General features: G+C 41.0%; 1 protein-coding gene across 1 annotated transcript; it reads left to right on the forward strand.

The window, feature by feature from the left end:
- Positions 1-342: 342 nt before the first annotated feature.
- gdap2 (ganglioside induced differentiation associated protein 2) lies at positions 343-27,933 on the forward strand (the record flags this gene model as incomplete). The annotated part of the gene is made up of 13 exons (XM_079222941.1): positions 343-533; positions 3,767-3,906; positions 4,997-5,150; positions 6,329-6,417; positions 7,062-7,138; positions 7,578-7,737; positions 7,856-8,006; positions 8,161-8,237; positions 9,886-9,962; positions 10,793-10,932; positions 19,276-19,330; positions 20,946-21,089; positions 27,892-27,933. The coding sequence occupies 13 exons, from the start codon at positions 343-345 to the stop codon at positions 27,931-27,933; spliced, it is 1,497 nt and encodes a 498-aa protein (XP_079079067.1).

The raw sequence follows: 27,933 nt of genomic DNA on the forward strand, positions 1-27,933 counted from the left end.
AATCAATGTGCAATGATTTGTATTTATTTATTCATCATTGCAAATAAAACATATTTATTGTATTATTATAAAATGTATTAGTAATATTTTATATAAAAGAATATGTAACATGCATTTTCTGATATGATTGTTAGTCAACCAAATCAATAATTTAATCTGTAAAAAAAATCAGTTTCATGTTTACGACCATCAGAGCTTTAATTCAAGTTTTTTAAAGTTGAATAAGTAGAAGCCGGTCGTTCAGGAGGAAGAGAGGAACCTCATCATGTAATCCTTTATTGTAACCGAGTCTCTCCGTCCTGCGTGGAGGTCCAGCATCAGACCTGCAGACCCGGAGGCGGGATGGACCCTCTGGGCGCTCGCTCCCAGTTCGTGGACATACAGACTCTCCCCACGTGGCAGCAGCAGCTGGCCGAGGAGACGCCGCTGGACCAGGACCAGAACCAGGGCCTGCAGGACCAGGACCGGAGCCTGCAGGACTTCCCCTCGCCGTTCCCCTTCAGGCCGGACATCAACCGCAAGATCGTCCTCTTGTGAGTCACTTTGTGTTTCCTGTGTTGCTGCTGTAGGTCTTCCAGTAGAGGACCAGGTTCTCTTAAAGGGATGCACACACAAACCACCAAACTTTAAAGCTAATGGGAGAAACTTCTACCTGGTCTCAGTGTAGTCCTGGTCCTCTATAGACCTCAGTGTAGTCCTGGTCCTCTATAGACCTCAAAATCGTGATTTTTTTATATCTGATTTAATTTGTCTGACTGATGTTCCAGTGAACTGAAGTCTTTGATGAAGCCACAAATCCTCTTTTCCTTCAGAATAATTAGATTTACTGAAGGCCCCCTTCATAAATCCTCTTTGTGGGTCACATGACTGTGCCTTCTCTCTGAGCCTGGTTCTGGTTCTTGTCCTTGTTCTGATGGTTGTTCCTGTTCTTGTCTTTGTTCCTGTTCTTGTCCTTGTTCTTGTCCTTGTTCTTGTCCTTGTCCTTGTTCCTGTTCTTGTCCTTGTTCTTGTTCCTGTTCTTGTCCTTGTCCTTGTCCTTGTTCTTGTTCTTGTTCTTGTTCTTGTTCCTGTTCTTGTCCTTGTCCTTGTCCTTGTTCTTGTTCTTGTTCCTGTCCTTGTCCTGGTCCTTGTTCCTGTTCTTGTCCTTGTTCTTGTCCTTGTTCTTGTCCTTGTTCCTGTCCTTGTTCCTGTCCTTGTTCTTGTCCTTGTTCCTGTCCTTGTTCTTGTTCTTGTCCTTGTTCCTGTTCTTGTCCTTGTCCTTGTTGAATAAGTTCTGACGTTACTGATCATCTTTTCATGAAAGAACATTTAAAAGCTACTTTGTAGCCTCGAGCGCATTTCTTTCTTTCTTTCTTTCTTTCTTTCTTTATTTGCAACATTTCAAAGGTTCGCTTAATATTCTCTTGGAATCGAATGGAAGCTCAACTTCCAGTGAAGGAGAGTGTTTATCAGGCATGAAAATCCCTCACCTTTTGGCAAAATTCACCATTTTGAAACCAAAATATGTCATCCACGTGAATCACGTAGATCCGAAGAGTTTTTGTTTTTGGGAGGGGGGTCGTGATCATCTTAGCAATAGAAGATCTTTGACGTCGCGAGTCTTGGCCAATCAGCGTTAAGATGTCTACAGCGGCTTAATTTCCCTCCCACCAGTTTTTTAATGGCTCAAATTAAAGTGGTATAACAGTATGACATAATATGGTCAAATAAAAAGGCTGGTACATTATGGCATATAAGTGTAATATTATGAAGTGAAATGTAGTAGTAGCAAAACAATATTCAGTGTAGTATAGCAGTATTGCATATTGTAAGTATTAAGTCTACAAAATATATATACACACACACACACTACCGTTCAAAGGTTTGGGGTCACTTAGAAATGTCCTTATTTTTCAGAGAAAAGCACTGTTTTTTTTCAATGAAGATTACATTAAATAAATCAGTGATACACTATACATTGTTAATGTGGTAAATTACTATTCTAGGTGGAAACGTCTGGTTTTTAATGAAATATCTACATATGTGTATAGAGGCCCATTTCCAGCAACTATCACTCAGTGTTCTAATGGGACATTGTGTTTGTTCATCGCAAAGAAGACTAATGGAGGATTAGAAAACCCTTGTGCAATTATGTTAGCACAACTTAAAACAGTTATGCTGGTGAGAGAAGCTTTACAACTGGCCTTCCTATGCATAGCATCACATGTGTGGGTTCCATTATACTCTCAAAATGGCCAGAAAAAGAGAAGTTTCATGTGAAACTCGCCAGTCTGTTCTTGTTCTTAGAAATGAAGATTATTCCATGAGAGAAATTGCTGAACATTTGTCTGGGTGACCCCAAACTTTTGAACGGTAGTGTATGTATGTATATATGTATATGTGTGTACACACACTTGGGTATTGACAAAAGAAGAATTAAAACCCATAATGATCATAGTTTGTCAGCTTCTCGATGAGTGACGCTGTTCGCCCCCCCCCCCCCCCCCCCCGCCCCCCCCCCCCCCCCCCGCCCTCTGGTGTCACCTTTTTCACCCCTCATGAGTTTGCAGGTCTGACTGTAAATGTTAGACCCAGTGACAGGCTGGCATGAAATGGCTTGCATAATACTTAGTAAGGAGGCCATAATATTTTTTGACTCATGGCTGAAGTTAAGTTCCTCCAGCTCTCTAATAACTAATAACTCATAACACATCAGCAGCTCATCGCTCTGTTATCATAACTGGGTGGAGGTGGAATGCTCAGCTTCATGAGGAGTTTTCATAACCTTCATATTTAGAGCGATGAAGATGAAGTTCTGGCACTGTGACTCCTTTATTCACCGAAAAGAGATGATGATGATGAAGCCTCTTCCTTCTGGGTCTTGGCTGCTGAACTTGTGACTAAATGCTACACACACACACACACACACACACACACACACACACACACACACACACACACACACACACACACACACACACACTTCCTCATAGTTCTTTTCCAGACGAACCCCGGAGGGCTGCAGGGTGAAGTGCAAATAAGCTTTATTTATTTATTTTACTTTGTGTGTGTGTGTGTGTGTGTGTGTGCGTGCGTGCATGCGGTCATGCGGTCACCCGGCTTTGACACGAGATACGACTTTAATGAGCCGCTTGGCTGGAATTTGGGGATTTACTGCAATAGATGCTGCAGTAGTTTATGACACGTTAATAAAAATATAACACTTTTTTTCTACAATTAATTAATTTCCTTAATTTAAAAGTGATGCTTTGCATAAATAAAACTATAATGAAATGATTTTTATTTTTTAAATAAAATGATTTCATTCATTAAAAGTTATGATTGGCATACATGAAACAATTATAAAATTACTTTTTTTCTACAATAAAATAATGTAATAAATTAAAAGTGATCCTTGGCATAAATACAACAATTATTAAAACAATCTCCAGTAAAATGATTTAATTAATTAAAAAGAAAAACATATATATAATCCGGTTGTTTTATTGAGAAATTAAAAAGGATATTTAAGATATAAAAGAGAGAAAACAGGGAATAATCACAAGAAACTCAATCAGCAAAACAGAAAGAACACGTTAAACAATAACCAGGAAATAAAACAAAAAGTTAAAGAATCATAAAACATGAGATGTGAAGCTTTAAGCGTAGACCAGTTGATGGTTTTGCCCTCATCTCCGTCTAAAAGGAGCCTGAAGGTCAGTGACCTGATCACATGACCAGAGGCCCGGGGTTAACCTCCATGTTTCTTCTTCTTCTCTCTCTTTAGCCGCGGTGACGTGGCGCTGCTGAACTGCACGGCCGTCCTGAACACCAGCAACGAGTCGCTGAACGACAAGAACCCCGTGTCCGACAGCGTGCACCTGCAGGCGGGACCCGAGCTGCGGGACGAGCTGCTCAAGCTCAAAGGTGCAGCAGAAATATGACAATACCTGAGAAGAAAAATATTACAATACCTGAAGGTTTGGGGGAGACAACAAACATGTGAATGTGACAAAAGCATGCGATGCTTCGATTATTATTATTTTTTTAATTTAAGAAAAAGTTTTCCAAACTGCCGTCGCGACTCAGATTGACAGGATTTAGTCTTTTAGAGAGAAACACAAAGTGAAGCTCTGAGAAATAAAAAACACCCAAATAAAATCATCTTTGAAAGAGTTTTCATCCAAATGAATCTCGATGCTCGAACTCTCAACACGAGGAACAACTTCCTTTGTGTTTCCTAAGCTTTCAACCACATTTCATGGCCTTCCTCAGTGGATGCAGCTGCTCCGTTGTTATGAAATACATTTTAAAAAGTATATTTTGTTTTCGATTGGCATCAAGTTATCCAGATCATTATCACAGTTAATAATTCACAATTATGCTTTTTGATATACAGTAAATGAGTTGCCAGAGTGCTTAAAAAAAGCATCAGAACTGACGAATGGAGCGTGTTAATAATAATAATAATAATAAAAAGAGCTTGTTAATAATAATAAACAAAGTGGAGGATCCTGAATGTCTTCATTTAAAACTCAAATACAGTGAGAGCAAGTAAATATATAAAATTTATCCGTCATAAATACTTGTTTTTAAAGTCCGGTGTTTCAGAAAATAAATAACGTACGAAGCAAAACAATTATTTACTTCTTGGCAACAAACAAATTCTCCTTGTTTTTTAAGCAGAACATTTTATTTATTTTTGTTCCATTAGAAAGAAAAAAAAATGTGTGTTCAGAAATTAAACAAAGTTCAAACATAAATCAATTTAGAAAATGTATAAAACATAGTTTTTGAGAACAATATTATTTTTTATTTATTTTTACTATTAGGATGAATATTTATATATATATGTGATGAACATTAAGACCTTTTTTTTTTTACGCATTTACTTCTGCCTGCAAGTTTATGTTTATTCAGATTTTGATGCATATGTTCACTGTAAATGTTTGTGTTTTATTCTTTATTACACGTTTGGAATATTCCGCCTCGTCTCTAACACTTTGCTTGTGCGCAGGATGCCGGACCGGCGAGGCGAAGCTGACCAAAGGCTTCAACCTGGCGGCGCGCTTCATCGTGCACACGGTCGGCCCGAAGTACAAAGCCAAGTACCGCACGGCGGCCGAGAGCTCGCTGTTCAGCTGCTACCGGAACACCATGCAGCTGGCCACGTAAGATGCCCAGGTGTTTGAGGCTATTCTGCCTCAAGACGTCAGGTCCAGGTGTTTGAGGTTATTCTGCCTCAAGACGTTAGGTCCAGGTGTTTGAGGCTATTCTGCCTCAAGACGTCAAGTCCAGATGTTTGAGGCTATTCTGCCTCAAGACGTCAGGTCCAGGTGTTTGAGGCTATTCTGCCTCAAGACGTCAAGTCCAGATGTTTGAGGCTATTCTACCTCAAGACGTCAGGTCCAGGTGTTTGAGGCTATTCTGCCTCAAGACGTCAAGTCCAGATGTTTGAGGCTATTCTGCCTCAAGACGTCAGGTCCAGGTGTTTGAGGCTATTCTGCCTCAAGACGTCAAGTCCAGATGTTTGAGGCTATTCTGCCTCAAGACGTCAGGTCCAGGTGTTTGAGGCTATTCTGCCTCAAGACGTCAAGTCCAGATGTTTAAAGGTTTTCTGCCTCAAGACGTCAGGTCCAGGTGTTTGAGGCTATTCTGCCTCAAGACGTCAGGTCCAGGTGTTTGAGGCTATTCTGCCTCAAGACGTCAGGTCCAGGTGTTTGAGGCTATTCTGCCTCAAGACGTCAGGTCCAGGTGTTTGAGGCTATTCTGCCTCAAGACGTCAGGTCCAGGTGTTTGAGGCTATTCTGCCTCCATGACGTTCGGTTGAGGTGTTTGAGGCTATTCTGCCTCCATGACGTCAGGTTCAGATGTTTGAGGCTATTCTGCCTCCATGATGTCAGGTTCAGATGTTTGAGGCTATTCTGCCTCCATGACCCGACTTCTTTCAGACAAGAGGAAAGAAAATGTCCCAAAAAAACACACACGGGTGTTTATTTTATGACTTTGTATATTTACGTCTGTAGATTTCTCCTAAATTCAGCAAAGGTTACCATTAGATAATGCCTCATTTGCATTTTTAATGTCAGTGGTGAAATCTATTACATTGATTTTTTTTTTTTTTTAAACTGTTCACCTGTGTATTGTTAAATATAAAATATGAGAATGTACAATCAAATACAGTAAACAAGCAAAGGCACCCCTGTAGAAACGGCACAATGATGGCTGCAAGTATAGAGAGTTTGAAAAACATATCTTTTTGCAGTATAACACAGTTATGATGCCATAAATCTTTTTTTTCCGCTGGTGTGAAGGTTAATGTGCTGAAGTTGTGGTTCTTTCTCCTCAGAGAGCAGTCGATGGCGTCCGTTGGCCTCTGTGTGGTGAGCACGGCCAAGAGGGGCTACCCGCTGGAGGACGCTACACACATCGCCTTCAGTGAGACACACACTCACACACACACACACAGCTTTTTATTCGTACAGAGACATATATTATACTTTCTTTTTTTGGTTCCAAGACACTTATGTTTTAGTATGTGGGACTAAAATAATAACACGCACTCCATAAAGAGGTCAATAAATTATACAGGCAGAGAGAGACACACACACACACACACACACACACACACACACACATGTAGACGCTGTATTTAGAATATTTTCTAAGGAACGAGGAACTGAAGTCGTTATCTTTGTTCTCTTCAACTTTACCAGACTCCATTGACAAAACCAGTCATTTGGCCTCACAGAACACAGCAGCTGCCTCGGTCAGTCGGGTCGTTGGTGTTATTGTGTGACTTTGGTGTTTTTAAAGGGTTAGTTTGGATACCAAAGTCACACAAAGATAACACGACATGACTAACTGGTTGAGGCAGCGACGGAGCAGCATGTCTCTTAGTTTCCGCAGTTTCTCCGCAGTTTTTAAATTACTGTTTTTTTTTTTCAGTGGAGTTGAAGGGAGCATATATGACGGTTTCAGTTCCTCTCACAACCTACTTCATACATCCTAAACTATCCCTTTAAGTAGTTCAGCTAATTCGTACACATAAATAAATACATGTGTGTGTTTGTGTTTTAAAGGAACAGTGCGCAGGTTCCTGGAGAACCACGGAAACAGCCTGGAGGCCGTGGTGTTCGCCGTGTCGGACACAGAGGAGGTGTGTGTGTGAGAAAGGAATTAATAATAATTTGATTTATTTTTGTTTCATTTGATTTAATTTGATCTATATTTATATATATATATATATATATATATATATATATATATATATATATATATATATAAATATAAATAAATAAATAAATAAAAAATATGAATTTATTTTTTTGGTGTTTATATAATTATTTATTGTCATGTATTTATATTTTACTATAGATTCATTTGATTATTTAAATGTTTTATGTATTTAATTGTATTTATTTATCATAATTTACCCAAAATGTAAACATGCCCCTTATGGCCCACATCTACAGAATCCGATGCTGGCTGTTTATTTGAGCTCCGTCTCCCTCATGCTGTCTAGTGTGACGATTTATTTGGGCATTAATATGAATATGTATATATATATATATATATATTTACGTGTGTGTTCTCAGCCGGTGTACAGGAAGCTGCTGCTTCTGTACTTCCCTCGCTCTGAGGAAGAGGAGAAGGTCTCTCTTCCTCGCATCCCGGCCGACATCGGCAACACTGAGGGGGAGCCCGTCGTCCCGGAGAGGCAGATCCGCATCGCCGAGAAACCAGGGACCCTGGAAGGTACGCAACCCTTTTCTGTGTGTGTGTGTGTGTGTGTGTGTGTGTACCTTTACCACAGCGCTGGTGTTTAACCCATTAAAGACGATTAACGGTCACGCTGTCGTCCGTGTGTTTGCAGATGATTCTGAGGAGGAGAGTCTGAAGTCGGATCTGGGTCAGGTGGGGAACCACGCCTTCGCCCGGATGGAGGGCGACGTGGACAAACAGCGGAAACAGATCCTGCAGGGCCAGATGTCAGAGGCGGCCATCTTGAAACAACACCAGAGGAAGTAAGAGTCCAAAAAACAAACTATAAAGTCTATTCTATGTCTCCTGTATTCCTGTATACCTCAGATGCATGTCCAACCTGTGTGTGTGTGTGTGTGTGTGTGTGTGTGTGTGTGTGTGTGTGTGTGTGTGTGTGTGTGTGTCTGTCTCCTGCAGTTACGGCCGCTGGCTGTGTCGGGCGAGAGCAGAGGACCTGTCGGACGTCGCTGCACTGAAAGCCTTGTATCAAACCGGTGCGTGTTATGAAAGGAAACAGAAAGTGTGTGTGTGTGTGTGTGTGTGTGTGTGTGTGTGTGAGAGAGAGAGAGATACTTCAATTGGTAAATGACTTTCTTCCACATCATTGAGCTCAACACTGGTGAGAAACAACCAGTAACTGTCTGTTTCATTAAATGAAATGCTTTGCTCCATCTCAGCGTTACAAGGTGCAGTTTGAGCTCATGACCAGCAGGAGGCGGTGTTGTGCAACAGTTTAGCGCCCAGGGATTTTGGTTGTAGGGGTTAAAGGTCAGTTTGCTCAGGACCTCAGATGGGAAATTAAAATAAGTCAGGACAGACAAACAAATAGTTGTTATGCGCTGGTCAATTTTAGAGATTTGTCAGTTTTTCTTCCATAACGCGTCTTCTTTCAGGCTGGTGGAAAGAAAACATGAAAAATACACATTTAGGGGTTTCTTCTGCAGATTTCTCCTAAATTCACCAAAAGTCATTTTTCAAAATGTGTGTACTAAAATATGGAAATTCTTTTGATTTTTCTTCTGGCTGTTGACAGTATTTTTTTGATTTATGGAGAGACATAAACAGATGTCATAAATCCTCTTATTACAATCCTTTGACTCTCATCAAAATGATGTAAGAAAAGCAGTTGAACTTAAATAATGTAATTTAATCAGAACTAAAGTTTCACGTTTGACAAAACCAAAACATCTGAAGATCCATAAAGTAGAGTGAAACCAGTGGAGTGAAACCAGTGGAGTGAAACCAGTGGAGTGAGAACAGTGGAGTGAAACCAGTAGAGTGAGAACAGTAGAGTGAAACCAGTAGAGTGAGAACAGTAGAGTGAAACCAGTGGAGTGAGAACAGTAGAGTGAGAACAGTAGAGTGAAACCAGTAGAGTGAAACCAGTAGAGTGAAACCAGTAGAGTGAGAACAGTAGAGTGAGAACAGTAGAGTGAGAACATGGCAGATGATGTTTTTGCAATACGCCAAAGTGATAATGGAGATATTTGCAAATTGATTAAAACTGCAACAAAAGTTTTTTCTTCTTTTTTCCCCGTCTTCAACATGATGGAAAATAGTGAGAAAGGTCCAAAAAACTAAATATATCCAATTGAGTCATATAAAACATAATTTAGGTGATTAACTGATCATCAAAACTGTAGTTTAAGAAACTCAATCAGTTAACGACAGATTGCAGTTTAAATTAAATCTCTGGTGACGTTGAACGAGCTGAAAACTGACATTTACACACACAACTCTAAATATCACAGACTTCACCTTCATCCACAAATGTTTTCATGTTTATTCCCTTAACATCTTTATTTCTTCCCAGAATGAATTAATTGTAAACATAATCTATAAAATGTCCGAATACTGGAGGAAAGAAAGTCTGTCACAAGCTCTCAGATCCCTCAGTGACATCTTTAGATATCTCATTTTGTCAGCCCAACGGCCCAAAACCCAAATATGTTCAACTCACCACAACAACAACAGCAACCTCAAAGCAAAATAACAGACAAGCCTCACTTTTGAGAAGCTGCAACACACGAATGATTATCAAGATTCAGAACATTGTTTACACAAGCTGTACGACAGCGCCACCTACAGGACGTCGTGTGTGTGTGTGTGTGTGTGTAACCTGTTAACACTGCGTGTCTCCAGGTGTGGACATGTGCGGCCGGACCGTGATGGTGTTGGTTGGTCGGAACATCCCGGTGACGCTCATCGACATCGAAAAGGTAACGTAACAGGATGCGCATTTCAAAATAAAACACTTTTATTGACGTTGCATTCAATCTTTGGGCTCATGTTTCATATTTTGAATCTGTGTGTGTGTGTGATTTGTGTGCACACATTTCATGGAGTTTTAAAATGGTTATTTCCAGGCCTGGAAAAGTCCTTGAAAAAAAATAAAATCCCCAAAGTTTAGTAAAAGTCATGTAAATGTGTTATATTCATGTGTTCATGTAAATGTGTTATATTCATGTGTTCATGACGTTCATTTACGCTGAGTTTGAAATAATGAATATGCTTTTAAAAGAAAGACGCTCAAAATATAAGCAGGCATACATACAGGCATCTATATAAATGTTTATTCTTTTAATCAAACTATTGTCTCATTCATTTGAGTCATTTAAGGTTTACTGTATGCTTTGTATTCTCATTGTTAGTTTAAATACTACATTTACTCACTTTTTACTGTTTACACCCAGATTTCACTGAATGTTTGTCATGACATTTGGTTTAAAGTCATGAAAAAGTCATGGAAACCATTGGTCAGAATGTGTCTGAACCCTGACGTTTGTATTCCACATTTTCTTATAGACACAAATAAAGTAGAGACAAATTTACAACATCTGTACTTTTTTTTTTTTTTTGAAATAGTTATTTGTGTTCACCATCTACCAAAAGCAGCAAAACTTCACCCAAAATAATCTAAAACTTTGTTGCCAAAAACCCCACAAGACTGGCCAATTAAAGCGATAAAATGAAATAGTAATGAACAGAATAATATTTCCCTGGATCCCGGCCTGTGTATCTCACTGGTTTCTTGTGTTTGCTGGTGCAGGCGCTGCTGTACTTCATCCACGTCATGGACCACATCACGGTGAAGGAGTACGTCATGGTTTACTTCCACACGCTGACCGGCGAGCACAACCACCTGGACTCCGACTTCCTCAAGAACCTCTACGACATCGTGGACGCCAAGTGAGTCGCTAAGACGAGCCGCTGGTCTGGGTAGCGTCCTCTGGGTCTTTCCCCATCAACGGCTTTTCTTACTGGGATGCAGGCGTCATGTGGGGAACAAGGTCTTTGTGTTGGGAAAGAGGATTTGGTTGTTTTATTTTAGTTTGTTTATTATCGTATTTAATTTATTGGTCCATTATTAGCTTCCTTGTGGTTCAGACTCCCTCAAAGACAAAAAAAGTATATGATTCATGTGCTGAAGCTGCATTCTCTCTCCTGACCACCAGGGGGCGACTCCTCTGGTTGTATAGAAGTCTATGCTTCATGTATTAAAGCTGCATTCTCTCTCCTGACCACCAGGGTGCGACTCCTCTGGTTGTATAGAAGTCTATGCTTTATGTATTAAAGCTGCATTCTCTCTCCTGACCACCAGGGGGGCGACTCCTCTGGTTGTATAGAAGTCTATGCTTCATGTGTTGAAGCTGCATTCTCTCTCCTGACCACCAGGGGGCGACTCCTCTGGTTGTATAGAAGTATATGCTTTATGTGTTAAAGCTGCATTCTCTCTACTGACCACCAGGGGGCGACTCCTCTGGTTGTATAGAAGTATATGCTTCATGTATTAAAGCTGCATTCTCTCTCCTGACCACCAGGGGGCGACTCCTCTGGCTGTATAGAAGTCTATGCTTCATGTGTTAAAGATGCATTCTCTCTCCTGACCACCAGGGGGCGACTCCTCTGGTTGTATAGAAGTATATGCTTTATGTGTTAAAGCTGCATTCTCTCTACTGACCACCAGGGGGCGACTCCTCTGCTTGTATAGAAGTATATGCTTCATGTGTTAAAGCTGCTTTCTCTCTCCTGACCACCAGGGGGCAGATCCTTTGGTTGTATAGAAGTCTATACAAATTACTCCTCCTTCTCCCCTTTGCAGTTCTCGTACTCATAGAACCTGAGTTACACCTTAGTTACGACTTCTTTCTATTTGGGGTTCACACTGGATCGGACAAAAATTCAGATAATCTAAACCTTCCGCCAAATACATTTTTATAGATGTGCGACATTTTGAACTAATATTTTCACATATTTCCCCGTAATTGGACGTGTCATTTTGGATCAAAGCGCCACATGTTGTTAAAAATACCATAAAACGCCATTACTTTGAAGTATAAAGCGGCGTTAGCTTAGTTCCCATTGTTTGAGTCTTTCTGCTCTCAGGAGCCACACACAGCGGCTGAAGGAGAGACCGTGGCTCTTGTTGCTGTAAGCTCTCTCTCCCGTAGAGCAGCTGTAATGTTCTGTGCTGTGTGTTTTGGGTTCTCAGGCGCCTCTCTGCACTTTAATGTCCAGAACTGCGTATCGAACATAAACCGCGAGAAAAAGTCTCAGAAAACGTCCTCCAGATGGAACGAAGGTCCCGGCAGCTCACCGGCTCTCCTGTCTTTTTCTTTCTTTTGTGGTGCAGCGCTAAGTTTGAAATATCTTAATTTAAAATCCAGAAAGTGCAAAAGAAAGTCCAATGGATGTGATGGATGCATCGTCTTCTGTCGGCCCTCCAGCTGCAGGAGAGAGAGAGCTACAATGCCGAGATACATAAAAAGACAAAAGAAAAGATACATAAAAAGACAAAAGAAATGCTTGAAGTTGAATTTCTTTGATAATTAGTAAAAAACAAACAAAAAAAATAGTGGAATTTTTATGAGACCATAAAAGCCGTTTTTCGTTAGTCCCGCCCCACGATATCGGGCACTGAATATTTTAGACTCGTTTAAAATGATCGATCGATTCTGAGCGAGGAACAAAAGCTTCTCCGCGCGTCAGCCTGCGCTTTCTTTTCTCAGTCTGTGTTTAAAGTTCTGCAATAGTTACTTCATCATATTCATCATATTTTGCTCGTGTGTGATGAGGTTACCGTGGTTCAACCGTTAGCCGTTAGCCGTTCGACCAATCAGGCGGCCGCTTTTTGGAACGAAGTGTCATAAATATGAATATCTATATAAATAAAAATATGTATCTAAAAAAAATATATATATATTTTTTTTTTCCAGATATATATTTTTTATTTATTTATATAAATAGAATATATATATATATATATATATATATATATATATCTTTTTTTATATAAACATATATATATATTAAAAAATACTACATATATATATATATCTTTTTTATATAAACATATATATTTTTCCCCGATATATATATTTTTTATTTATTTATATAAATATAATATATATATAAATAAAATATATATTTTTTTATATAAATATATATATATATATATATATATATATATATATATATATATATATATATATATATTTTTTTTTTTTTTTTTTTAATATAAACCTATATCATATATGACATGTGCCCAGAAAGTATCAACAGTGATTTAAAAAGAAAAAACTGAGGCTCCATTTTCAAAATATATTAAACTATTTTCAATTTGACTACCTGCTCACAACCTCTCCTCTCATTGTTTCCTCTCCTCTCATTGTTTCCTCTCCTCCTTCTTCCTCTCCTCCCTCTTCCTCTCTTCTCTTCCTCTCCTCTCTTCCTCTCCTCCCTCTTCCTCTCCTCCTCTCCTCCTCTCCTCCTCTCTTCCTCTCTTCCCTCTTCCTCTCAGCTCAGTTAAAGTTCAGTTGTTTTTTTGGTCATGTGACTCTTGGTCCCAGGATGCTGAGGATCAAAGAATCTGATGTTTTTTTTACCGACTCCGGTTCCTGCAAAAGGTTTATTTTGGGCAAGTGATTTTAATGAAATGTCATGATGGTGCATTTGTCACAGGTGACAAGTTGTGAATCCAATACTAATGTCTGTTCTTACAGCTTTGGACTTTGATGACTGGTGTTATCTTTACCATCTTTTCCAGAAAGCATGTTCTTTTCTGTGGTTCGGAGGTTTAAGTTGAATCTGAATCACATGCACACGATCGTATCTAACTCGACAAATCCAAGATGGAGCCAGTGTCGTATATTTGGACATAAACATATTCGTCTGAAAGCCGACATCCGGATGAGGATCTGTCTGCCAGCTCTGTATCAAACGCCCGACAGATGCCAGAGATCTCTCATGAGGAACTTCAAAAGATGGTTTCCCTCGTTTTATTTCTAGATCCTGAATATACGGCGTGTCATCACCAGGTCCTCCGCTCAGTCAGACGTCGGGTCGGCGCCCGCCAGCGGCCCGCTGAGAGGTTCTCCATCGATGACTTTCCTTTCATTGAGCTAGATGGGAGCCACGTCCTCCAGATAGAAACCAGAAATGTTTACAGTTCCACGTGGCATCCAGACTGGAAACCACAGCTTTGTAATAATAGTGCTCTCCAACGCAGTGTGCCGACAAACTTCTTCTTAGTTTTTCGTCCAAAGGCCTAACATATTTTGGGCTGAATTGCAGAAATAATCATGGAAAACTGGCATTTCAGGCAAGAAGCACAAGCTGTCATGTGATCAGATTGGTTCAAACATTCTTCCTGTTCAATGAGGCGTCGTCATCTTATCACAAAGAGCTCGTCTATATATCATAGAAAGCTTTTTTTAGGATCCATCACGTTCAGTTTTTCCTCCAAATAAAGAGGGTTTAGATCAACCAGTAAACAAAGTACATGTACACAAGTACTGAAGAACCATGTTGAGTGCAGGACTTGTACTTTATGGCCGTATGACAATCTCATGTCACCATTATCATGGACAAAATAATTGCGAATCGCAGTTTTATCCCGATAATCATGAAAATATGCTTAAAACTCTTTAAATGGCAGTAAAATATACAGTAATCACTTTCACCGTTCATGTTGTTTTAGTGGACAAACAAACAAACAAAGGTCATGAATATATAAACGTTTAAAAAAAAACCCTCAGTTTTTCGCTTCTCTTCCATGATTTCGTGCTCGACAGATTTTTCCAATCCACCAATGTGACGCTTTTTTCACGATTATCCCGATAATGGAAATCCACCACGATCAACTTATTGGGAGTGTTTTTTTGTTTTGTTTTTAAATCTCCAACACAGTAATGTAATACATCTTTTGAATAAACCCTTCAACGTCAACACAAAAATAAGATGAACTGTCATAGTTTTGGAAAAATGTATTACATTTGTACTTTTCTAGAGATAAACTCCAGGTCTCCATGGATTAATTCAACATTTCTAGTCTTTTTATAGTAAGCCCAATCAAATGTGTTTCATGTGTAAAGTAAGATGCTTTACTTGTGTTTCTAAAAAAACTAAAATACAAAATGCCATACATGCTTCTTTAACTGAAAACTGAACGATGTGACGCAGCATGTGATCACAAATATATATATATATTTTAATTTAAAAAGAAAATGTGTAATCATGTCCTAAAGCAACTGGAAACTGAGTTTTCCTTCGTGCATTTATAGTGGAACTAGAACATAATTTAGTTTTTTTCTTGGTGCATTTATAGTGAAACTAGAACATAATTTAGTTTTTTTTCTTGGTGCATTTATAGTGAAACTAGAAAATAATTTGGTAATTTTCTATAAAGAGAAAAGGGAAACCCCGGCGCTCAAAGGGTTAAACCAGTAACCACAACCCAACACACTTCCTGTGTCGGTGGGAAACTCCATGCAGTCATTGCGCAGCTTTCAACCCCCAAGCTCCTCCTCTTCATTACCTTCTGAGTCGGCTCCTTCCGTTGGTTTTGCCGCACCTTTCTTAACCCTTTTCACGTTATCCGTGGCCGCGTCGTCGCTGAGTCATCTCGGAGAGTTGCGGCTCCTTTACTGCCAATCGCCTTTAAATGTCACGGTTATTAAACCTCTTCCGCTCCAACTGTACAACCGTTCAGCAGCTTTAGAGTTGAGTAAAGGTGCTGCTATCAAATGAAACCTCAGGCATTGATACCGACCATGTCACGCTAGCTAGTCGGTTTGTTTGTTAACTCCCCAATAGTCTAGAAACACTCTATCCTTCCGCTCTGGTTTGAACCACAGAAGAAGAAGAAGTGGACGTAGTCATGGCGACGTCAGCCTTTAGTTAGTGAACTGATGCTTTGAAGCCACGATTTCGCCGTCGCCATCTTGCATTGTTGATTATAAACAGGAAGTGACATAGAGACGCCATATACGTCTCTGGTAGAGACCTGTCAATCACCTTGTAGCCCCGCCCCTAAAGCGTCCCCTGCTTTATGGTCTGTTTGACTCTAAATGACCATCATTTACTAAATGAACATCATGCTGCATTGAAGAAGACTTGAAACTAGAGATTGAGACATAAACTCATGTTTACAATGTTTACTGAGGGAATACATCAAGAGAAGTAGAGTCATTTATATAGACTTCTATACAACCAGAGGAGTCGCCCCTGGTGGTCAGGAGAGAGAATGCAGGTTTAACACATGAATCATAGACTTCTATACAACCAGAGGAGTCACTCCCTGAATATCAGCTGAACAAATCACACTTTGAACCGTAGACTGCAGAGGGCCTAAGTTGGACCAGACTAACTTAATATTTAAAGCCTAGTTTTACTGTTGTAATTCAATAATAATAACCAAGAGTTTTTACACGTTTCTGGACTGGAAATCAAACCCTGGTTCCTACAGTGTTCTCTCCTGCCATGCAACAAGTTTGACTCAGTTCATTCTTCCAAACTCTGTTACAAGAAAAAAACCTCCAGATTTCCAACTGTTGTTGTATATAATGAACCTGACAGCATCGCGAGGGCCCGAGAGCTCCACTGGGAATTGAACCCTTTCCTCGGGTACACGTTGTACTTCCTCTCCTCTGTGAGCAGCACACACGTCTGTTTCAGATCAAGTTCATGGCTCACATTGCACACAAACACAATTTTAATCTGTAAACGTTATTAAAGGCATACAGTTTCTCCTCATCCCCCCCAACTTGGAAGTCACTTTCCTCCGAGCAGTTACCGCTCTTTTGGCGGCTACGTAGACGAAGCGACCGCTAACCCCGAGCCTTTGCACGTCCAGCATGTTCAACCCATCAAGATATTGATTTGCTGCAGATGCATCGTGGCTCCAGGCGCCGAAACCAGAAGACTGAAGCCAATACATGAACGCACAAAAGTTTCCAAAACTTTGTCTGGCTCGGTGAGGATTTGTTGACTACTTTCTCCAGGAGTCGGATGAGGTTGATCCTCATTGTTGTGTCTCCCTGGGGCCCGCGCTGGACCAGGGCCCCACGCTGGACCAGGGCCCCGCGCTGGACCAGGGCCCCGCGCTGGACCAGGGCCCCGCGCTGGACCAGGGCCCCGCGTTGGACCTGGGCCCCGCGCTGGACCTGGGCCCCGCGCTGGACCTGGGCCCCGCGCTGGACCAGGGCCCCGCGCTGGACCAGGGCCCCGCGCTGGACCTGGGCCCCGCGCTGGACCTGGGCCCCGCGCTGGACCAGGGCCCCGCGCTGGACCAGGGCCCCGCGTTGGACCAGGGCCCCGCGTTGGACCAGGGCCCCGCGTTGGACCAGGGCCCCGCGCTGGACCAGAGCAGAAGCCCCACGTCATGGTTTAGCACTCCTGAGCTAGTTTATCTGCTCGGAGATCCAGTTTCTCCCAAACAAGTTCGACTGTTTTGTGTTATATCAACAGATGCAGCCAGACCACCACTGTGTGTGTGTGTGTGTGTGTGTGTGTGTGTGTGTGTGTGTGTGTGTGTGTGTGTGGAGCGTGACAATGACAAATGTTGCGTGTTATTGTCAGAGTTCTGCCATGAAGTGAACTGCCCAGTCTCCAGGACCCGTGCTGGGTTGATTACCGATGACCCGTCGCTCACTGAGATTTGAAAATCGCTGATCATTTGGATCGCGAGTCGCAGATTGGGTTACTTCAGGTTTGTTGTCGTCCCAGTTCAGATCCAGTGAATCCCAACTGGCAAACCTTTCCTTCTTCAGAGGGGGGCTGAGCGTGTGCTCCCATTTATTAGGGGATTACCGGTTTGATTGGCTTTTACTGGTTTTGGTGACCTCAGGATTGCATCTCTGCTTTTCTCTTCAAAGCCAACGTTGTGGTTTTCCTGCTCCGGTGGGCCGAGACCTGCAGCTCGCACTGTGGCGGTGTGCAGCCGAGGGTGAAGTGTCTGGGAAGGGGGTCAACGCCTCCAGGTCTGAGTTCACGGTGCTTTGCCAGAGAGCTGATGGATTGGGACTGAGGGGGGGGGGGGGTCTTGAGGGCCTTTTTCTTCTTCTTCTCCATGACCGGATTGGCGATGTGTGTGAGATTGACGGGCTTGGATTGGTGCGCCAATGGTTTTTGGCTACCAAAAGGCTGTAAATGGAGAGCGTTGTCTGGAGGTGACACTCCCCATGTGCCGGTCTATTCCGGTCCTCACCTCTGGCCCGTGAGCTCATGCTATGAGATCATGGAGACGGGTGACTCAAATGTAGTTTTCTATTTTAACACATCTGTTCAATACTATATTAGAGAAACATTGGTGGAGAACATTTAATACAGCATTTAAAAAAGAAAAATGTTGATGTCATTTTGTGGGTGATGGTGGCCATAAGGATCCATAGATATCCTCTTATTACTTACTACTTAGTATACGGAGAACCAGAATGTTGGCCGAATGTTGACATCATGGCAGCAGTGGATGAAAAGTCCGGCGAGCTTCAAAACCTCAAATAATTAGAAATAGCCTTGAATGTCTTTTCCAATTTTAATGACAATAACTGGTGCATCGGATCGGATCCCAGAATTGAGCATAAAGATTCATTGATGAACCGTATTGGCAGATGCATCCTTTTGTTGATTCATTCTGCGCTGTTTTTGATCAGATTCTGGCTAAAATATTAGTTTGTTTTTTGGGGTCTTTTCATTGTATTTGTTGACTATCCTCACACATCCTTGCAGTGGATGTGCCGTCCGTCACATTTTTTATTTATTTATCTGGGCACAAACATCAGAACCGGCTGATTTAGCGAGAGCATGGTCTTCATTGTGGAGAGGACGATGTGCAGAGCCAACGTCAAACTTCACACAGTATCCTCGCCTGTGAGGAAGCTGTAAAATAAAGATCTACGCTACAAAAGCGATGAGTTGTAAAAGTAGTTAAAAAAAGTATTTACTCATAAAATTTGTACGTAAATGTGCAGATGTCCTGTTTAGAGTTATAAAAGTGACTATTTCAGAGCGCTGTGAGGACCTTCTTCTGTATAAAGGTGTGGTGAATGTTGCTGCTGGATCTGACTGTCCAGAAGTAGTTTTTTTGGGGGGGATGTCGCACCTTTTGGGGGGGAAAACCCCCACAGTGACGTCACACACATCCACACGTCAGAGGATTAATCATTTTCTCTTCATCTTTGTCATAATTCTTCTTCTGAGTCGTTCCTCGCTGTGAAGTATTCTCCCTGAAGGTTTCTGTTTCTTGTGTTGCAGGTTTAAGAAGAATTTAAAGGCCTTCTACTTTGTGCATCCGACGTTTCGCTCGAAGGTAAGAGAGTACGTCTCGTCTATTTTGTTTGATCTTTGCAGAGCTCAACAGAGCTTACTCTGTATTCAGACCTAGAGGATCAATATTGGTGTTTACCTTCTGTTGCCCCGCCCACTTTCCCCCCACCTACGGTTCATACGCAATTGTATTTGTTATTCCAGTTTAGCTCCAATAATGTAAACAATAAATGATTGTAACGTGTTCAGTTGCCTCTCCAAGAAAACAAACAATCCGCTCCAGCTGAGGCCAATTAGGCCTCATTCCCGGCACCTGTTCCCTGAGCTGCTCCTCCCCTTCCCCTCTGCAGCTGAGCCTAACCACGCCCCCAGCCACCACAATGATATTGAGGAATATTCAGGGAAATCCTGAAATCCCATTTGAGGACATTTTTATTGACTTTCTAGCGTCTCTTGGTGTTTATGGCTTCGCTTAAAGGAATTTTATACAAAGTACCAAAACATATCGATGCACCTGCCAGTCGGATTCTCTCGAGGATGTTTTTATAATATAATATTATCTCACTTCCAGAAAGGGAGACAAAGTTAGACAAAGAGAGTTGAAACTTATAAATATTGGTTGGTTTGGTTGGTTTTATTTGCTATCTCTAGATGCACTGTCTGTCTGCTAGCTAGCTAGTTAGCTGCTAGCTATCGCTAAATTGGTTGTTCTTAATTTAATGTCGTGTTATTATTATTTAATAACTCCATGGTTAAACACACAGTGCAGTACTGTGTTGACTGTGTTGAAAGAAGATACAAAGGTCCTGCATTTCCAAAATGGGCGTTATTTGAATAAACAGATGACACAAAATTATTTAAACTTAATAACACCTTTTTTAAACATAAAAAAAGAAGAAGCTTAAAACCAAGGAGAAGCAGGATGAGGTTGTCGACGCTAACCAAAGTTATCGCACTTCCATTCGAAAAAGTGAATGAGATTAGAATTTGCCGCGAAGAATAAGGTAAATACGTTCCTGTCGGATTAGAAATCAAATTTCAGGAGGAAGTTAAAATTGAATTGTTGGTTTTATAAGTTTTCATAGTTTTTTATTTTAACTGAATTTGTTAATCGTTTTGGGTCACAACCATTTCCATTGAGGGATTCCACCATTGATAATGTTCGCACCACTTTTAGCCAACATGTAAATGCATTTTTTGTTTTTAATATGTAATATTGTTTTACTCTATGTTGTTCCTAATGTGTTCCTAGTCTTACTTTAACATGGTGAACAGTGAATGCATTGTGCAGCAAAGCACCGCCGCCCTGCAAAACTCTGACGCTGCTCCAGATGCAAAAATCCCAAAACATGTAAATATTTTTTCTAGGATTTAAAAGAATGGTTCTATGAGGGAACGGTGCAGCCGTCTCTGAGTCTTCTAGTTTATATCCGTTACTGACTGTTTACTGGAATCGCAGCACTCGATGCTCCGTTTGCCAAACGTCTCCTCGGGATCATTAAAGATCATTAAAGATCATTAAAGGTTCATCAGGATTAATCTAGTTCTGTGGTTTACTTTACAAAGTTGTCTTCCGTTTTTAATCAAGATGAAACACCATTTATAACTGATGACGTGTCCCTTTTCTTATTTCCTCTCTCTTCTCCGACTCCTTCCAGGTCTCCACGTGGTTCTTCACCACCTTCAGCGTGTCGGGGCTGAAGGACAAGGTGCGCTACCTGGACAGCCTGCAGCAGCTCTTCACCTGCATGAGGCCCGAGCAGATCGACATCCCTCCCTTCGTCCTGGACTACGACGCGCGGGTAAATCATTGACGCGTCTCACGCTATTGTATGACTGACTGTATGCGTGTATACAGAGTTTTTATGAAATCTTCTTAAAGCTTCCATTGAGAAATTCCTCAAAATCCTCTAAGTTCTCGTGTTGGACTTGACGGCAACAAGACATTAGTGTTGCGTCAGAGAGGAAAGAAGCTGCTGCACATTGTCAGGCGGTGTAGCTGCACTACAGCTTCGGATACAGACACACATTTAATTAACTATGTGGAAAGCATCCAGTCAACATGATGAAGGCCTCGAAATGTTCGTCTTCGAATAAAGTCTGCTGCCTTAAATCTGGACTTTTTTGAGGAAGTTGAAACGATAGACCGTGTATAAGAAGAGAGCGTAGTCGCCTTGGCGTCACCCGTTGGTTTGTGGACGTTATGAAGCCTCGACTTCGGAGTTTTGGTCGTCGCTATCTTGGCTTTTAGCAGAAGTGACCATATCTGGACTGAGGAATGACGTAGAGACGCTGTATACGTCTCTGATGTCGACCTGTCAATCAACTTGTAGTCCCGCCCTAAAGCATCCCCTGCTTTATGGTCTGTTTGACTCTAAATTACCATAATCCTCCCCCTGGTGGTCAGTAGAGAGAATGCAGCTTTAACACATGAAGCATAGACTTCTATACAACCAGAGGAGTCTCACCCTTGTGGACATTAGAGAGAATGCAGTTTTAACACATGAAGCATAGACTTCTATACAACCAGAGGAGTCTCCCCCTTGTGGACATTAGAGAGAATGCAGCTTTAACATATGAAGCATAGACTTCTATACAACCAGAGGAGTCACCCCCTGGTGGACATTAGAGAGAATGCAGCTTTAACACATGTAGCATAGACTTCTATACAACCAGAGGAGTCTCCCCCTTGTGGACATTAGAGAGAATGCAGCTTTAACACATGAAGCATAGACTTCTATACAACCAGAGGAGTCTCCACCTTGTGGACATTAGAGAGAATGCAGCTTTAACACATGAAGCATAGACTTCTATACAACCAGAGGAGTCTCCCCCTTGTGGACATTAGAGAGAATGCAGCTTTAACACATGAAGCATAGACTTCTATACAACCAGAGGAGTCTCCCCCTTGTGGACATTAGAGAGAATGCAGCTTTAACACATGAAGCATAGACTTCTATACAACCAGAGGAGTTGCCCCCTGATTGACATTAGAGCGAATGCAAGTTTTAAGACACTTCAATATTGACTTTCCTTTTCAGAACCAGAGGTTGCCGCCTGGTTAAAAGGGTTTATCCTCCTCCAACCTGGTTACCCTGGTTTACCTTAATAAAGATGCATTTTGCAGCTTTAAAAATAAGGTTTTTTTTTGCATTTCCAATAAGTCTTCATCCTTCACATTTGGCAGGAGTCACAACACTGCGTCGTTTCCAGTTCCATACTTTGTTGCCTCACATCCGCTCCCCGCCTCATTGTGTTTTAATGGAAACGTAACCTCTCGCAGATTTCAAATCTAAACACAGAAATGTGTGTTTTATTCCGAGCTCTTTTCATCAGCTGTTCAATGAGGACTAAACGACTGTTCATTTATCTCCACTCGGCGTTTCTCTTCTTCCCGCCAATGTAAACCAGAGAAGGAAGAAAACAGGGATAACAATCAGCTAACGACTTGTTTATTTTGTGTTTGTGTGCATTTTTCCAGGAATATCGCCTATAAATCAGTCGGCCTACACACTCAATTTGAGTGAGATTGTCCAGGTGTTGGTTTCCCTTTGAAATTTGGGATCTGGTGTCAAGATAATTGAATGAAGTCACTGGTATCGATTTGCTTTAATGAGGCTTCAGGGCTGTGAGAGGTCTGACCGGTGAGAACGTGTTGCAGTGTGACTCAAGCCAGCGGTTTCTTTATTCATATATTTCATTGCTGTTGTGAACATAAAACCTTTGGTAAACCAAAACCGTTCGACCACCTGAGTAAAGTTATGTTTTCACAAGAGATATGAAGAATTTCCGAAAATCGATATTCAATTTTTCAGCTTTAGAGTCATATCTTCTCTTTACACTTTTGCCTTATGACAATGGTGCCTCATTATACAGAGAGCTGAGATTGTTCTGCAATTTTTGATGTAACACATGTGTATGTATGTTATATGCAAGTGCCTTTTTTAAATTATGTAAAATCAAGAAAATGACCTCAGTCCCTGAAGGGTTAAGGAAATGTGTTGATAGAAATAGGACTTTAAAAAAGAAATAATTTTCAAGTCCAGTTTCTCAGACGCATCAAAAGGCCCCGGCGCTTGTGTTTGGTCCTAATGATCCGTGACCGGCTGGCGTCTGAGTCGTGTAGATGTGTCCTCTGGATTCCTTCTGGGTGAGGATTGAGGGAGTATTCGCCCGGTTGACGGTAAACCCGTTCCGTGTTTTTGGGATTGTTCCGTCAGGATTCACGCATTTCAAACATCGGGAGCAGTTTAAGTTGGCGGCGGCTCAAAAGCCCGTCGAGGAGCGGCGACGTGTCTTTTTGTAACTTTATTGACTTTATTGAAACGCAGCAACGTGACGCCGCTTTCAAATTAATGGATTTGAGTCGGTTGGACTTCACAAATGGGAACCATGTTTTTAGACTTCCATCTTAACTGTTGGTAACTGTCTTCAGGAGGAAGGTAGACCTGCAGGTTTTATGTTATGGATGTTCTTTTGTTTTGTTTTTATTACTTTTTTGTAAAATTGCCCATTCAGCATTTGATTAAGATTAGATTAGATCCACGTTATTCCAGTTTTTTTTTCCTGTGAACATTACATAAACAAATGAACAATGTAGCACTGTGTGTTCTCCTTCCATATTTACATGGACGTTTATGGTTACAGCGCTGGTTGGACGTGATTAACATTATGTAGGACTTTTGGTTCACGTGTCATAAACTATTTATTTCTAGGTAAAACATTTTTTGTAAAACATTAAAATTGTGGTGATACTATTAGACATGTTTGTAGCAGTTTTTATTTATTGATTATTTAATTAGGAACCGCAGCAGCAGAGCACCAGTCGGTGTGAAAAAAACTTTAAAAAAATATTAAAATAAAAATAGAATAACTTTAAATATATTCTCTGTACTGTCCTGTCATTTAGCCATTTTTACCAAACTTTTTTGCACTTTTAATTTGTTTTACTTTCTATTGTTGCTTGAGATAATATTATTATAATGTATTCAATATTGAGTACTAGATGCTCATAGCAGTCACAGTAAAGTAAACCTGGTCTGGCCTGCTGCTATGGAAAAGTAGTTTGTATCATCAGATTCTGACAATCAGCAGCAGAGAATGCTTTTATTTTGGTCTCGTAAAGGCTTCAAATTGGGATTTTGAAGATATTTAAGAATGTTAATACCATATTAGGTGAAGGATGTTTTCGGTCTTCGGGGGTTTGTTTAAAACAATTTCACAATGTTCGTCTCCCGTGAAAGCAAACAGCCGGGTGGTTAAGTGCAGTGTGAAGAAAGCTCTGTCGAGTCCTCCGTGCCTTTGCTTACTCATCAGGAACGTATTTCTGGGTCAACCTCAAACTCCTGGCGGACTCCATGAGAACACAACGGGCCGGCCTCCTCTAAGCTGCAGTACGCTGCAGTTCCCTCTTTTTCATCACTGCAGCCGGTGAACTGAGCAACACTCTCACATCAACACCTGGCTGCTCTCTTACCCAGAAGTAGTTTGCTCCACTGGGGTGATGGCAGTTCTGGTGCTGGATTGCAGGAAATAGTGATTCCTTCATTGGATTCTTTAGAAAGTATGTTGTGTATATGATTCGGATTATTAGATTTTGATAGCATGAGCTCAACGGAGCTTTGCAGCAAGTTTCAGGTTCTCGATTCTTCACTGTTTTGGTTCACTCGTGTTGTGTTTTTTGGCAGCAGTGTTCAGAGCGAAAGCTGTAAAAGCTCTACCTGCTCACCACCGAGCAGCAGACAGACAGAGGTAGCGACTAGCTGCTGGACAAACTGGAGCATTCAGAAGCTAAAAGGCTAGATATTTCCCTCAGGAGTTGGTGGAGACCAAAAACAGAGCTAAAAGACGATTACAAAATGACTGTTTGTCGGATGTTTAAAGCCTATTTTCGTTCCCAGGGGCTAAGAACACTTTTGTGGAACTCCTTGCGTTTCTACTGCATGGACCAGAGTCCAAATGAAGTTACTGAACATTTTACCTCCCCGAAAAAAAGTGTCTGACCGGGTTCTGTGTGATTTTGCAGGAACGACCGTCTCAACCTAGGGTCATTAGACGAGGAGAGAGCGTTTCTCTTTGTTAGTCTTTGCTGTTGGCTTCCCGATGCATTTATAATTTTTTTTAAAAGAGAGAGATTGCGCATGCCCCTCTGCATTTCATTTATTACCCTTTGCATCATTAAATATTCTTGCAGCAGTAAAAGTCGTGTCAGTGAGAGAAAACATTAGGTTTGTTGTTTTTTCAACCAGTTTTCTTGAGATGAATTGTGCTACAGGCTGCAGAGGGTTTGTTAGCTCGCCGTCGGTCTCCAGCTCTGTACAACAACGGCCTGAGGAGATTTTATAGCTCCTGGTCATTTACTTTTTCAAGGAACTTCTCTGTGGAAACGCGGCTTGAATAAACTGCTGTTTGGTAACATCGCGTCAAAAAGGTGATGGTATGTTAATCTTGCCGAAACACTCGCACACACTCGGCCCCTACTTGAATCAACAAAGGCTTTTGTACCAAGTATTACATGAATTTGCCGCATTTGCATTTCTAACTTAATTTCTGAACGTTTTTGTTTGGTTTTCTTTGTGTGTCTGGATCACTTGGTGAACATTTCATGTCAAAAGCACCTTTTAGAAATATATTTGTGTGTGTGTGTGTGTGTGTGTGTGTATATGTATATACAGTATATTCAACCATCCCCAAAAGGTTTTCCTCTTTCATAATATCCATGAAATGCAGTTTAGGAGTCTCCCAGAACGATGCGTTCAGGGTCACATCCGTCAGGGTCGACCGCCACAAATTAATTATCAACCTGCTGGAGACTAATTATGTCACTGCTGTGACATTTTTGTTACTGATTGGCCACGAGGGGCACGGTGCCCCGTCACAGCTGACTGGTACACAGAGAAGTATTCATATCAGCATTTAAAGTAAAAGTACTGTGAAGATACTGCACCTTCAGTCAAAGTCAAGTGTAGTAGTATTCGAAGCAAGTCAGTGTTGTTTATACTGTTGTATCCGATGTTTCATTAACGTTACTGCTGCATTAATGCCTTTAAATCCTGTTGGTGGTTTATGTACATCAATGCATCATATTATATAAGATGATCATGTTTGTTGTCCTGTGAAAACCTCGTATCTCTAAAGCAAACAGACGGTGTTCAGCTTCGTGATGATGTATTTTCCAGCTGATCCAAAAGGCTTTTTAAAGAGTTTATTTATCTGAAGAAGTTTCTCAACATAAAGAAAATACTTCATCCTTCAGTTGAGCTCAAACAGTCAATACACAATGTTTACTTCTGAGATGTAGTACAGTAAAAAGTACAATATGTACATCTGAGATGTAGTGGAGTAAAAAGTACAATATGTACCTCTGAGGTGTAGTACAGTAAAAAGTACAATATGTACCTCTGAGGTGTAGTACAGTAAAAAGTACAATATGTACATCTGAGGTGTAGTATAGTCAAAAGTACACTAGATAGTAGAAAATAGCATAAAATGAAAATACAGTACATTTACCTCAAAACTGTTCGCCACACGACGTGTTCAAAGACCGTAGGAAAGATAAAACTTTGGCGATAATGACGATTTCTTTTTTAAAGGCGACGGTTTAAAGACTTCTGTTGCCAAACACGCTTTTCTACGGCGTCATTGTTTACAAAGTGCCAAAGAGTCCGTAGTATATAAAATAAATCAGATGCACGCCATGAATGCAATACAACGGCACTGCTTTTACTTTGAAGGTGATTTACGTATGCGCGCGCGCACTTCCGCAGCCTCACAGACCGGCTTGTTGCCAACAGAAAGCACGTCTTGTTCTGTAGTAAAGCCGTCGCTGAGATACCCGTCAGCTGTCCTTCACACCTCCACCTCATTCAACCAGACTTCAGTGCTCTTGTTCAAGCCAACACAGACTGGACTTTCCTCACTGAGTAAGAAAAACTGAACTGAACAAGATCAAAAGCACTGATTGCTTCTGTATAAAGTTAATCAATTGCTGGTCTCTAACATACATCTTTAAGGTAAGCAACAAACTGAACATGACAAAAGAAGGAGTGGCTTGTCCCTCACAGGGACCCTTACTACTGAACATGACAAAAGAAGGAGTGGTTTGTCCCTCACAGGGACCCTTACTACTGAACATGACAAAAGAAGGAGTGGCTTGTCCCTCACAGGGACCCTTACTACTGAACATGACAAAAGAAGGAGTGGCTTGTCCCTCACAGGGACCCTTACTACTGAACATGACAAAAGAAGGAGTGGCTTGTCCCTCACAGGGACCCTTACTACTGAACAGACTGTTTATGTTGTTCCCTGATAAAAGACAAATGTTTCTTCTTCAGCATGATATTAAGCTGTTTTACATTAGAATAAAAATAGTCTATAACATCTGAAAATAAGTACAATATTTAATTGAATGACCAGTCATATAGAAGCATAAAAAAAATAAAATACATCCTTTTTTTGTCCCTATCATATATTTTTGCTACTCCCAGAGTGTCTGTTATATTGTTCTGATAACATTACTTTAAAATAAAAGCGTGCAATACACTAGTTTATATTTATTTTTATATATATATATAACCTCAAGGTTTCTTTCTCCTCCGTCTCCAGGTGAATGGGCCGTACCATCGCTCCCAGTCCTCCAGCCTGTGA

This window comes from Taurulus bubalis (assembly GCF_910589615.1).
Source record: "Taurulus bubalis genome assembly, chromosome: 1".
NCBI classification, from domain to species: Eukaryota; Metazoa; Chordata; class Actinopteri; order Perciformes; family Cottidae; genus Taurulus; species Taurulus bubalis.